General features: G+C 39.5%; 1 protein-coding gene across 1 annotated transcript in view; it reads left to right on the top strand.

Moving 5' to 3' along the window:
- The window catches only part of LOC124722145 (kelch-like ECH-associated protein 1B), a 119,332-nt gene that overhangs the window by 85,281 nt on the left and 19,019 nt on the right, over positions 1 to 15,032 (top strand). The window contains exons 2-6 of the mRNA XM_047247350.1: positions 6,342 to 6,455; positions 9,930 to 10,094; positions 10,998 to 11,147; positions 12,882 to 13,160; positions 13,444 to 13,635. Of these exons, the coding sequence (XP_047103306.1) occupies positions 6,342 to 6,455; positions 9,930 to 10,094; positions 10,998 to 11,147; positions 12,882 to 13,160; positions 13,444 to 13,635 (900 nt within the window). The remainder of the gene's footprint in view (positions 1 to 6,341; positions 6,456 to 9,929; positions 10,095 to 10,997; positions 11,148 to 12,881; positions 13,161 to 13,443; positions 13,636 to 15,032) is intronic.

Below are 15,032 nucleotides of genomic sequence, written 5' to 3' on the forward strand. Positions count from 1 at the left end.
TGCGCCACCTCGCTCGGTGCCAGAGGAAGACAAGAAGGAAGAGTAACTGGTAAACTTGCTGCAGTACGACAAATTTTAGATGAGTTTGTGGTGAACTGCAAGAACAATTACAATGCAGGCAATTTTGTGACAGAAGAAGAAAAGTTGCAAGCTTTCCGGCGTCACTGTTCTGATGTTCAGTATATTCCTAGCAAACCGGCGAAATACGGGACAAAGATTTTTGTTTTAGCAGTTACTAAAACATTCTTCAGAAGTGACACTGAAGCTTATTGTGGGACACCACACAGGACCACACGACGCGCTCAGTTCTCTCTGTGGTGTGGCAAGGCTTGTTAGTCACATTCAGGGCTCTGGAAGAAACGTTTCAATGAATAACCGGTACATCAGCAAGTCTTCAGCCACCTCCTTATTGAAAAAGCGGCTAACATGCATCGGGACATTGAGAAAAAACAAACGCGGGATCCCAAAAGACTTTTTGCATGAGAAAGGTAGGGTTGTCCATTCCTCTCCCTTAGATTTCCAAAAATATATGTCGTTAGTTTCATACGTGCTGAAAAAAAGGAAGCATTACTAGTTTCAAGTACGCACGATTCTGGAACTGTTGACGATGCTACAGGTAAACCAGAGATAGTTCTGCATTAAAATGCAACAATGGGAGGAGTCGACACAGTCGCATACTGGAATGTGCGTATTCCGTCGCACGGGTGACAAGAAGGTGGCCATTGGTCGTATTGTAAGCGCTAGTAGATATAGCAGGAATCAATGCTCAAATAATTTTGCATGCAAATGAGGTAAATAAAAAAAGAGAAGGATTTCTTGAAAGACAGCATTTTCCCTTATGAAGCCTCAGCTAGCGGAAAGGGCGAAGATTCCTTCACTTTCGGCTGGCATAGCAACTTTCCTCGATAGATACAAACGACCACAGGTTGAAAGAATTGAGGAGCCAACCACCAAGAAAAATAGGACTGTGTATGACATGTGGACGAGCACCCTTCCAGAGTGTAAAGAAGTACATCGACCATTCTTTTAACAAATCAATGCCACCCGAAAAAAACTTCGACCACAATCAGGGGGACTTTTATAACAAACCTATACATGAAGAATTCATTTTCTAGTTGAGTTGAAGGTTAAGTATTCGAGATCTTGTTACAAAACACAGAATATTTCATTATTAATGAAAACGTCTTTTTGTTGATTACTATTGACTGCATATATAAGAATTAATTTGTTGTTAGTGGATCGTCGGGAACGCGATGAACAGATGGAGCAATCACTATCGTTCTGTTTGAACGCCAGCGGTCGAAGTGACTAGAACATTAGGCAGATAACGTCCCAACTGTTTCAGATAACGGCTCAAGTGCGGAATCGGTGGCTGCGTCTTTGATTCGAGAAGCGGATAGTCCAGTTATCTTGGCTTAAGCTTTCTCTCGATTTCGTAAATTGCCAGGCTGTTGGGTGTGGGTTGATCCTTACGGCTAAGTGCCGATCAGGGCAGTAGTGGCACATGGACTGCTGTTAAAAGTATCATAGCTGACAACCCCAAGGTTGTCACTGTATTCTACTAATAACTGACATTCTCTTACTTCTTACCAGCTTATCAGATGGATCACCTGACAGATTACAGGTGGACCTATAATTTACATGGAAGCCAAACTAAGACGTATTGTGGTGTTTTTCGTATACACAATAGACTGTCTGAAGAGAAAATCTCGTTATGTGCTAGAAAACGTGTAGCAGCGAACGCCAATCGAGTCTCGTATTTATGGAGATTTAATTTGAAATTTAACTGCCCAGTCTGTCCTATGTAGGATTCCTTTAAAATGATATTTAAAAGGGAATTGTAATTGGTTGTAGAGGACAAAACTTTGGATTTCATTTCACATCTCGCGCTGTTCCTTGTGCAATTCGCGCCTGTGAGCATTTGCTGCTGAACAAGCATGACTACACGATTCCTATAGAGAGTGCAAATTTGCTGAGCTTCGCATGCCCTCCCACGCGTCGCTGTAAGCATTGCACCAACTGGACCACTAGCCACGGCTCGTCAGATCGCTAAAAGGCCTGAGACCTGAGCAGAAATACGAAGATATCTGCAAGAACCTCAAGAGATTATACCATTCGTAATTGACCTTTAACTTTTACGTCTGTGATTGACGTCCCATCTACTGTGAGGCCGTTTCAAATAACCCCGTCGTCGACAGGGCGTTAAGCACTCATCTTCCTCGTGACTGAGCGAGACTATGCGTTGTCCCAGTGGGACAAAACTGGAGCAATAAAGTGACCACTTTTCATTTAAGAAACCAGTCCCGAATTCACTTCAGTGATTTACGGTATCACAAAAAAGCGAAATATGAATGTACTGGAAGGCAATTGTAACTATGTAATAAAAAAAACACTCCGTCTTCAAGCCACAAGTGGCCCATCGATACCATTCGACCGCCGTGTCATCCTCAGCTGAGGATGCGGATAGGAGGGACGTGGGGTCAGCACACCGCTCTCCCGGTCGTTACGATGGTTTTTCTTGGACCGGAGCCGCTACTATTCGGTCGAGTAGCTCCTCAATTGGCATCACGAGGCTGAGTGCACCCAGAAAAATGGCAACAGCGCGTGGCAGCCCGAATGGTCACCCATCCAAGATCCGGCCACGCCCGACAGCGCTTAACTTCGGTGATATGACGAGAACCGGTGTATCCATTGCGGCAAGGCCGTTGCCTTTAAGTATGTAATGTCCTATTTCTAATATTTCCATTCTTCGCTGAGTTAATATTATAATATCTGCCCTCCGTATGCATTTTCATTTTTTCGCATCGCCACATGTAGCGCATATTTTTATTGACGTGTTGACAGAAACACACTTTCACTGTTTGGAATGTTGTGCTGTGTAAAGCTAAGGCATTTTCTTGGATTTCTGCAGACACAGAATGTAAAATCAGTGTAGAATCTATCATATCTAGATTATGACATTAAAAGATTCCCTCATTTACATGGCAAATGTACTAGGTAATCAAGAAGAAAGTTGGGATTTTAGGCCCTTTGATTAATCACTCCTTCTCTTAATGGCAGTAAGAAACACGTTTGGAAGAATTTGTAGAACACTTTAAGAATGGACGAGGGGAGCCAATGTTGTCAGAGTTGTTTGCTAATTTTTATATTTATGGCTTATTCCCTATTATGTCTGTTAAGCTATGGACTATAGACCTTATTGCTTTCAGGAAAGTTTTGCAGTATAGCCAATGTCATAGTGGCAACACATTTGGGAGGGGTGAGGTTTCAGTACCTACTAGCCATACAGATTCAAGTTTTCCTTATTTTCTAAATCACTTAGGATGAATGCTAGGGCAGCTCCTTTGAAAAGGACGCGACCAATTTCGCTTCACATCACAGGCCTATCAGAGCATGTACCTAGTCTTCACCTATCTCATTGGCAACGGTACACTAAATTGTAATCTTCTAATATTCCTTCTTATTCTGTCGAGTGGATGTTGATTCTGTGTGTGTGTGTGAGTGTTTTTGAATGATTACTAAACACCACATAATATTGCAGAGAGATGTTAAATGATAGTCATTAATCAAGTAGCATTATTTTTAAGTTCTTTTACACTCATTTTACATAATTAGATATGACTGAATGGTGACTAATATGTGTATATTTATTGTGTGATAACGTTATTGATACATTGCAGTATACTCTTGCATTGTCTTTGTCATGTCATAGATTAGTCTGGAAATGAAGGGAGGGAATAGGTGAACACTGGTACCAGCTCATAATTTACTTCTCCTGAATAACATCAAGAGATCTGGAGTGCTTAATGTCCTCATCCAGTGGATGAAACATAGTAAACAGAGCTGAGTGTTCCCTCTCCATGAGACACTGCAGAGAGATTGGGGGTGTAAACCTATATGTACTGACAATGGGAAATTTGTTCCACCCCAGGATTTTAATCAATTATCTCCAAGCCAAATGCCGTCACTCTGTGTTACTGGCCTTGGCCATTGCAGGATAATTAGATTATTATGCTTTTCAGAATAATTTCCTCTGTGATCAATACATACATCTCATAATCATTTTTTGACCCTCTCCTATCTGATTGCCTGGTCACATTTATTGTTCTATACCTGTAGGAGCTCTTCATCCGTGAAAAGTCACCATTCTTTGAGCTTTGTCTTTGCTTGTGGAAATAAGGCAATAGGGGAGTACCCTAAAGAAAAATGCAACAAATTGCAACCAAATGACCAGGATAAATTTTTTAGTGGAGTCCTGAGTCATTATCATGGCGAAAGAGCCAGCTGTCTGGTTTCAGTCTCTGGCATATTACAAGTGTTACTGCCATTTGGGACAGGCATTGTTATTTGCACCACTTCCCAAATTTAAATACTTGGTGATGTCCTCCTCCTCCTAAATGTGGTTTACTAGCCATGGCAAATCATGTCGAGGAAAGACATATTCAGTTCGTAACTGGGAGATGTGCCATCCAAATCAGAAGTTAATCAGTTGCCAAACAACAGGTCATTTCAGGTGATACTGTCTTGCAGCTTATTCCCATTTTGCTTGTATTGTAGTAAGTGCATATGAAATATGTTTGTAAGGTTAAGTGGGCAGAATCTGGCGATTCACAAAAAAAGTCCCCTGTAACACTTATAAGCCCCATTTAATGACTTGGTAACCATATGAAGTTGTTAGCAATAATGTTATCACAGTTAAAAAGAGCCATTGTCTTGACAACAACATGTTTATATGTGACATATTTATCACAATACTGAATCACTAATTTCTTGCTTTGAAATTTTGTAGGAATATTGTAGCACTGGAACCACTGAACTGTCTTTAATATTGTTGTTCATATAATCATATGCACAATTCTCTTATTCCTTGAGTATCTGTAAGTACCACATTCCATGATGTACCATCTGCTCCTCTCTCAAAGACCATTGTACCTATGAGGAAGATATCTTCACATGATGATGGATCCTGAAGAATGTTGTGAACTGCAGGAATGGGTAGGCCCAAGTTACTTCTGCATAAGTCATGCCAGTTCCCTCCAACAGTATCCTTTCTTCAGTGAAATTGTCTTTGGTTTTCCTTATGCTTGTGTCCAAAGCAATTGAACATTGGGTAAAAGAACTCATTTTTTCCCTGACACAATATATTATTTGAATGAGACACCTTGTTCATCACTCTTGGCCAATATCAATCTAACAGTCATTTTCGAGGGCACAGTTACTGATCGTTAATGTAGATCTACATGTGTACAGTATAACACATATTTCATTTGGCGATAGCTGTCAGCATAGGTACCTGGTATTGTATTTTATATTCAGTTGGATCAGTTATGCTTTTTTAACATGCCTTTATATTTTTTTTAATTTTTGATTTCGTGTATGAACTGCTATTTCCATATTCATAATTGTGTATACATGTACACATGAAAATGACCATTAGGCTGAAATTAGGCAATAGTGGTGAGTAAAGCATCATATTCAAATAATATGAAGCTTCATTGAAGCTAGGACTTATTTTAATTCTCTGTGGAATTACATGGAGGATCATCCACAAGAGTAAAGAGTGAACCTACTTACCAAAACTCTCCATCTATTACAATGACCTCATTGACACCTAAGTGGTGACTGCTAAGCTTCCTTTCTTGTGAAACACTCTTAACTTTCTAAATACCTTAGTGTTTTGTGGGTTTCTTCATGAAGTATTAAAGAGACATTTGATGATCAGTTGTTAGTCTTTGAACAAGTATGTACCACAAAACTGCAGACCAATCTCCTTTTAATGCTAACTAATTAGCAGCTGTAGCAAACTCAAAGTACTACTATGAGCTCTTGTCTGTAATGCATGTAGGGATAGGTCTAAATGCATACCAAGGCATATGGTGGCTTCTATGCAAAGAGCATCACAAAACTTTGGTAGTTTGCTTTGTAGTATTCAGACTAAAAACATTAACTGGAAATTTATGGCCGTAGAATGTATGGAAGTATCTTTTACTGCATGTGTCCACTGTTTTCTTTGTTTTATGAGTTGAACGATGATGTTGCCTCCTCACAAACACAAGCATCATCTTGAACTATCTCACTAATATAATTTAGAGTCACAACTATTAAATACAGAACTCGTCATACTTCAAGTAACTGCAAGTCATCCAGGCACAACAATGAGCTTTTCTTTATATAATGGTTTCTGGCTCAATCTGCCATGATAACTGACAAGTGTCTACTCATCCATGATGTTAACTTTACATGTATTTCTATTAGCTTGTATTTACAAATGAATAGAATAACTTTTTATGCTCTAAAATAACACTTTTACTTAAAATGATGTGTAACATATGTTGTTACAGATGATGTGTATGATGAGGAGTAATCGAATGCTAACTGATGTGGTACTGGAGGTTGGCTCAGAACTCTTCCATGCACACAAAGTTGTTCTTGCTGCTGCTAGTCCATACTTTAAGGTGAGGGTTCTGTGAAATAGAAAAAAAGTAACTCTATGAAGTTGTTTGCCACAGTTCTGGGTACTTTTGTGTAGAACGTGTGTCATTTATTGCAAGTGCTATTCCATAAGAAAATGTAATGTTACAACAAATGTAAAATAAAAGTAGAAAACTTTTTAGCTAGTATTGTCCTTAACACAAGATCTTTGTTGTATGTAATGAACTGTTTATTGAGAGAGGTGATGTATGTTGACTCTATATTCTTAATATTATAGAATTAAAAAAATATATATGCACCTAGGACAATAAATTAGTTACACGGCATGTTGGAGCTAAGTGGACATCTGCAGTTTGTGAAGAAAAAGGTTGAGTGGTGGTACTGAAGGCAACAGTTTAGGGAGTGTCGAGTAGTGCTCAGTGTGTCCAGTATTATAACAACATATTAAACATGGAACATAACACTGATATAATCAAGTAGCAAAAGCAAGTGAGTTTCATTGGGCGTACCAAAAGTAATTCACTAAAGAAGCTTGGAGAATTTACCAGTGTGCCACCACATACTGCTGTAACATCTAAGCATACAGTGATTCATCCAGCAATTGTAGCTAAAATGAGATGACAGGTTGGGACTGCCAGAATATATCCCTCCACATTGCTAATAATGGCTTTGCTATGTAATTTGAATTAGTATTCTTTTGAAAACTTCTGGGACCTTTTGGAATGAAATGCGCAGAGAGCTAAAATTCTTCCTCATTGATTAATTTTTGTCCTTAACTGTGCAGTTCAGTCATTTGAAAATGACTACCACCTACATTCAACATCAACATGCAATGACCACCTGGCACTAGCTGTGGATGGTATATAATGTGTGTAGCGGGGACATGGAAAACAGTGCAGTCATTGTCATATTTTGGGAGCAACTTATCTGACATCCAGAAGAGCATGATCATTGGATTTTGGGTCAAGGGTTGATGCGATTCCAAAATAGTTTGTAAACTGTTTGTATGCCACCATGATTAAAGTATACTGTGCCCAGAAAAAATGGTGCAATCCAAAACCAGAGCCATGACAACTGTAGTGCACCATGGCCATAGATGATAGGGGTGAATGACAGCTGCAGTGGTGTGTGGGCAAATAGACATGCAGTTGTTGAGCAACTGACCACCCAAATGAACCAAGGGGCTACCAACAGTTTCTCCTCAATGACTGTTCAGTGAACTTCACTGTGTATGGGCTTCTGCAGCAGGCACCTGTCTCATGCAATCATGCTGACTGCTGTCAATCAGTGACGAAGGCCGAAATTGGTGCATGAATACCCCTGCTGGACATCCAATGGGTGATGGCAGGTGGCCTTTATACACTCTTGGAAATGGAAAAAAGAACACATTGACACCGGTGTGTCAGACCCACCATACTTGCTCCGGACACTGCGAGAGGGCTGTACAAGCAATGATCACACGCACGGCACAGCGGACACACCAGGAACCGCGGTGTTGGCCGTCGAATGGCGCTAGCTGCGCAGCATTTGTGCACCGCCGCCGTCAGTGTCAGCCAGTTTGCCGTGGCATACGGAGCTCCATCGCAGTCTTTAACACTGGTAGCATGCCGCGACAGCGTGGACGTGAACCGTATGTGCAGTTGACGGACTTTGAGCGAGGGCGTATAGTGGGCATGCGGGAGGCCGGGTGGACGTACCGCCGAATTGCTCAACACGTGGGGCGTGAGGTCTCCACAGTACATCGATGTTGTCGCCAGTGGTCGGCGGAAGGTGCACGTGCCCGTCGACCTGGGACCGGACCGCAGCGACGCACGGATGCACGCCAAGACCGTAGGATCCTACGCAGTGCCGTAGGGGACCGCACCGCCACTTCCCAGCAAATTAGGGACACTGTTGCTCCTGGGGTATCGGCGAGGACCATTCGCAACCGTCTCCATGAAGCTGGGCTATGGTCCCGCACACCGTTAGGCCGTCTTCCGCTCACGCCCCAACATCGTGCAGCCCACCTCCAGTGGTGTCGCGACAGGCGTGAATGGATGGACGAATGGAGACGTGTCGTCTTCAGCGATGAGAGTCGCTTCTGCCTTGGTGCCAATGATGGTTGTATGCGTGTTTGGCACCGTGCAGGTGAGCGCCACAATCAGGACTGCATACGACCGAGGCACACAGGGCCAACACCCGGCATCATGGTGTGGGGAGCAATCTCCTACACTGGCCGTACACCACTGGTGATCGTCGAGGGGACACTGAATAGTGCACGGTACATCCAAACCGTCATCGAACCCATCGTTCTACCATTCCTAGACCGGCAAGGGAACTTGCTGTTCCAACAGGACAATGCACGTCCGCATGTATCCCGTGCCACCCAACGTGCTCTAGAAGGTGTAAGTCAACTACCCTGGCCAGCAAGATCTCCGGATCTGTCCCCCATTGAGCATGTTTGGGACTGGATGAATCGTCGTCTCACGCGGTCTGCACGTCCAGCACGAACGCTGGTCCAACTGAGGCGCCAGGTGGAAATGGCATGGCAAGCCATTCCACAGGACTACATCCAGCATCTCTACGATCGTCTCCATGGGAGAATAGCAGCCTGCATTGCTGCGAAAGGTGGATATACACTGTACTAGTGCCGACATTGTGCATGCTCTGTTGCCTGTGTCTATGTGCCTGTGGTTCTGTCAGTGTGATCATGTGATGTATCTGACCCCAGGAATGTGTCAATAAAGTTTCCCCTTCCTGGGACAATGAATTCACGGTGTTCTTATTTCAATTTCCAGGAGTGTAGAAGAATCACAGTTTATGCTCCATCGGACAGGAAGCAAACACCCTGCAAGAGTTGTCGGAAGGGTCCAAGCCAAAGGAGGGAGTGGGGAAAGTTTTTGTGGCATTTCCTGGTTATCTCATCATTCTGGAAGGCGCAGTGGATCACCCCAAGTATGCATCTGTCCTTGGGGACCATGTCCACCCATACATGCAGTTTATTTTTCCTTGCAAGGATGGGATCTGCCCGCACAACAGTGCTTCATGCCACACAGTTTGCAGTGTACGTGCATCATTCAAAGAGCGCCAGGATGAGTTTAACATACTCCAAACTCAACAGATTAAAACCTAGTCAAGAATCTGTGGGACCACCTTGACTGGGCTGTTAGGGCCATTGATCCTCAACTGAGAAATGTAGTGCATCTGGCCACAGCATTGGAGTCAGCATGGCTCCACATCCCTGTCAGTGCCTTCCAGAACCTCATCGACACTCTTCCTACAAGTCTCACTGGGATTTGCAGTTTGCACTGCAAAAGGCTTTTGACAGGTTGTCACATTAATGTGATTGGACACCGTAATATGATTAACTTTATCTAGATTAACAGAGATTTTATGAATTTCATATTGGTGTGTTTGCTAGGATTATTATTCTATACAGTGGCATTTACTGTTATTTAAGGTTTACTGTTAAGATTTCCCATGTAACTTTTTAGTGAACTATATCTTTGTATTCACAGGCAATGTTTACAGGTGGTCTGAAAGAATGTGAAATGTCTAGAGTGAAGTTACAAGGTGTATGCCCCACTGCAATGGCTCGTCTCATGTACTTCATGTATACTGGTCAGATACGTGTCACTGAAGTTACTGTATGCCAACTTTTACCTGCTGCAACTATGTTTCAGGTATGGTAGAGATCAGCTTAGGCATACAATCTTAAGATGTTTGGCTCCATATATGGGATGTCACTTTTATATGCTTTCTCAAGATATAAAATGTACAAATTAGTTTTGCATTACACTTTTAAAACTGTAGCATTTGTAGAAATATATGGTCTAGATGTGCGCATTCATTACAAGAGCATAGGCTCCCAAGGGGAATAACTGAATTAGCCTTGATGTTACTCTCATATGCAATGCTTATCCCGAATAAAAGCATATTCTGACCCACTGTTGACCATAAAAAACTGAATGGCCATGCACATAAATATAAAAAAAAACACAAAAAATGTTTCTTAACGAATATGTCTGGTTAGCAATAAACACAGGAAACATGGCAATTGTGAAAATAGGAATCTGTTTTGTTGCTGAAAGTTGTGACACTCCAACTGTGAAAAGTGCAATGGGAAATAATGATGAACTGGAAAAGCTGTAGCCCTCTAACAAAATATAGTTGTAGTTGTACCATTGTGCAGTTCAGGTGTTGCAGACGTAATCAGAACTTGCAAAATATAACTTTCATACTTCAACACACTGTACAAAACACTATTAGAACATGAATACATGGGTGTGTGCGCACATGCACGTGCGTGTGCACGCTAGTGTTGCAGTAGTGTAGTAGTGTCTGTTGATGGTAAGATGGAGTCAGTAATCTAATAACGGTAACACAGTTTCCAAGGTGATGTTCAAAACTACTTTAGGCCAGTAAAATTCTGATTGCTGAGTGTGATAGTAGTGGAGTTCATTATAAACTTGCATGAATTAATATGTATACAAGATTGTAGAAAGATTTCATTATATTTTCTTCCCAACATGTTGTTCTTCATGTATCAATTGTTTCATTAACTTTTCTTTTTCCATTTTATTTAGGTGACTAATGTGATAGATGCTTGCTGTTTGTTTCTTGAGCGACAGTTAGATCCCAGCAATGCAATAGGCATTGCTAAATTTGCTGAGCAACATGGCTGTAAAGATTTATGCCAAAAGGCAAATCAGTTCATTGTACAACATTTCACCCAGGTAATAATCTTATGTACTCTGTGCTTTTCTATATTTTATATCATTATTATTTATATTTTTAACTTACACATCTTAGACAATAATAGCCACTCCTGCAAAATCCCAGAGAACTACTAGACCATATGCAGATACTTTTCCATAATTTACCTTATTATGTTATTTTGTATTTTGTCAGTGATGTAAACAGAGATATTTTGGAAAGTGATACATTAATATTTGGCCCAGTCAGTATCATGCATTGATGTATTGCAGTATACGAAAACAAAACTTTATTAATAGCAATAAAGTTTGGTAAATATTCCATTTTTTCATAATATTAAATCACTGAAAAACTGATATCATTGCATCATGGTGTTCAGTCTCAGAAATGTGTTACTATATTATTCGCTAACCACTTGAAGATTTAAATTTATGAAATAAATAGTGATCATAAATGTAGTATTGTCATAATTAATTAGTCTCTTTGACAGTCAAGCTCTTATAAACTAGTATCATCACATGAAACTTTTATGTTATTTGTATTAGATGAAAGGGCAACAGAGCATTATTTCTGACTACAGGCATGAGTTTCTTTAACAAAGGTTCACTATGTTCACCATCTCTTGTCCAGTTTTCATTTTTTGGTTCCTTTTAAGATGTTTTGAATGCTGTAACTTAATGATAAAAGACAAACAGTGCACTTAAGTACAAGAACATTCATTTCGGGAGAATTAATCAATACATTCTTCTCATTATGATGAAAACTGTAGGTAAATGTTAGTGATGATAGTTTACTTCTATCAATAAAAGCTATTTTAGTTTGTGAACTGTATTTATCTGAGTGAAGTTAGGTATTTGGAAAATAGTAATGAATGCCTGTCTATATATAAATTTAAAATGCCTATCCATATATAACTCACCATGGCCCAGTGCAACAAGAAAGTACCAAATGTAGTATTTCAACAGGAACCAGCTTCTTACATCAGAGGCTCAAACATATTTATTGTGCCATCCACACATCCTCTCCCTTTTAGAAAGAAATATGTATCCCCAAGTACAAAAGACAAAAGAACAGAACTATATACAGGCTAGCTTTTTTGCCTATGAGCTGTCTCATTTAGCCTCAAACTCCTTGGGAGAATGTAATATTCAAACTATTTTTCTCACAGTTAATGTGACTGGTGAGTTTTTAGTCCCTGACAATAGCATGCTTCTCTGCTTGTCTCTGTGCCCGGGTTCGATTTCTGGCAGGGTCAGGGATTTTCTCTGCCTCGTGATGACTGGGTGTTGTGTGATGTCCTTAGGTTAGTTAGGTTTAAGTAGTTCTAAGTTATAGGGGACTGATGGCCATAGATGTTAAGTCCCATAGTGCTCAGATCCATTTGAACCATTTTCTGCTTGTCTCTCACTGAAGGTCACTCACTGTTTTTGCAACATTGTTGTGTAATGCTGCCATAACTTACAAAAAAATATACATGTTTTAGGCATATAGTTGTAACTTGTGAAAATGATTCACTTTCAACAGATACAGATGTGAAGAATGATTTGCTAATGGAAGGTATTACTGGTAGTGGTATTTTGTAGTTAATGTTTATAAATATATTATGGAAAAATGTAGCGTCATGTAGCCCTGAAGAAAATGCATTTTGACTGTGAGAAACTAGAGTTTCCTAAGAGTTGATTTATTTTTGTAATTAAAATGTGGTGTTGTAATAACCTTTTGGTTACAAAAGTGGCATTTTTGTTTGTGTATAGGTATGCCAAGAGGAAGAATTTCTTCAGTTGTCAGCCATACAGTTGGTTGCACTGATAAAGAAAGATGAGCTTAATGTAACAGAAGAAAGAGAAGTGTACAATGCTGTTTTGAAATGGGTGAAATATGATGAAGAAAACAGGTTCCCAAAAATGGAACACATTCTTCATGCTGTAAGGTGCCAGTTTCTTACACCAAGCTTCTTACATGAGCAGATGAAGAACTGTGATGTTCTAAAGAAATTGCCTGCTTGCAGAGAATATCTTGCACAAATTTTTAAGGTTAGTGAATGGATACAGTGTCAAAATTTTATAATTTTCTAAATTATTGTCGAAAAATGTGAAATACACTCCATCTATTTCTCACAGAATCATCTTATAAAGTTGTTTGCAGTAAATGTCCATCAATTATTACATTTTTCAAACACTCTCTACAAGAGACTGTGACAGTGCTATTGTTTTGTTTTTAATGTGGGTCAAGATGATGCAACTTCAGCATTGCTACCCATTAGCTGAAACAAGATATAACAAAACCTTCATGACAATCAACAACTTTTTTTTTCAGGATCTAACTCTGCATAAACGGCCATGTGTGAAGGAACGAACACCAAATACTCCAAGAGTTATTTATATTGCTGGAGGCTATTTTCGAAATTCACTTGATGTAATGGAAGCATATAATGTGGATGATCGTACATGGACAAAACTTGCTAGCTTAACTGTTCCACGATCTGGTTTGGGAGGCGCTTTTCTAAAGGTGTGTATAGTGCATTTTTCATATTCAGAAGAGGTAGTGAATAATCAGAGTCTAAAGAGGTTATTAAAACTCAAGTAAAACTGTGTGTTCCTTTTGTTCTTTACCAGAATCCCAACATGCATTTAGAAGGAACTGTTCAAATGAATCAGCAATATTTGTTCTGTATGAAACAAATCATGCAATAGAGAGTATTTGGTGTCATAGATGTATGTATTACCTAATGGCTGGTCAAATGTCTATTTTATACCATACAACACTAGATTTACAGGAACCGTAAATAAATAAAAAAGTAAAAAATTCTGGCTCTCACCAAGAAAAAGAATTTCTAGAAAACTAATCATATTGTGCAGTCAAACAAGAAGAGTATCTAGGTCTCTATGTGTGCCTTTAGTATGAAAAATTCTGTGATACAGTATGCATTATTGTAGACTTAAGTGATCAGATGTAGTTATCAACATGCCTCAACTGGAAATTCTGGTGATGCAGTTAATTCCTGTAAGAATATACATATGAGTGATGTACCATATATTTCACATACAACAGACTGGGTATAACAGAAATGATAAAATTTTCTCCCCTTCCACTGTTTATACCATTGCTTGCTTCTCTGGCTCTGTCAAAACAACATAGGAATAGCAGAAACTGAGAATAAAATAAAAACAAAAAAAAAAAAAAAACTAAACTGGAAACGTAACTGTCACTAGCTTCAGACTTTGCTAATTTTGTTATGATAGTCCCCATTTCCAACTCTTTGTTCTCTATTCACATCTTGAGCAGCTTGGAATGAGGGGGCATGAGAGGAGCTATTGACATAAATCTGTATATTATATGCTGACATTAAAATACACATTTTTTAAAAAAAATCTTGATCCCAGTTGTTGAGGTTTCTTTCCAGCTTTATGGTCTGTGTTATTTGATTGGGATTACATATAAATGTTTCCATAGTTGAAGGAAAATACCTGCTAATTATCTAGGAAAAGTACTATTAGAACATAGAAAACATGTAACTTACCGTACTGGATAGTAGTTCTTCTACTAATTACTATGTGACTCACATTTTTTTTACACTCTCATATCTTGCATAGGAAACTGATATCAGCTGTTTCTCACAATGAAATTCACATTGCGTACATTATCTGTGTTACAAATACTGTATATTTCTTGTATTTGTCTTTGTCTTTATTGAGACTTATTCATAAATAGCATCAAACATTGCTTTCCTAGATTGAATCAACATTTGTTTCCAGTTCTTTGTATTGTTTTGATTCTCTAAATAACCACCTGTGAAATCCCATTTTGCTCAAAGTTATAATAATTGTTTCTCTGCCCTGATATTTTGCCTGCCTCCAACATAACAGATTTACCTATTGATTTCAGTTCTATTTACTACATTTCAG

The sequence above is a fragment of the Schistocerca piceifrons genome, chromosome X, assembly GCF_021461385.2.
Source record: "Schistocerca piceifrons isolate TAMUIC-IGC-003096 chromosome X, iqSchPice1.1, whole genome shotgun sequence".
NCBI lineage: Eukaryota > Metazoa > Arthropoda > Insecta > Orthoptera > Acrididae > Schistocerca > Schistocerca piceifrons.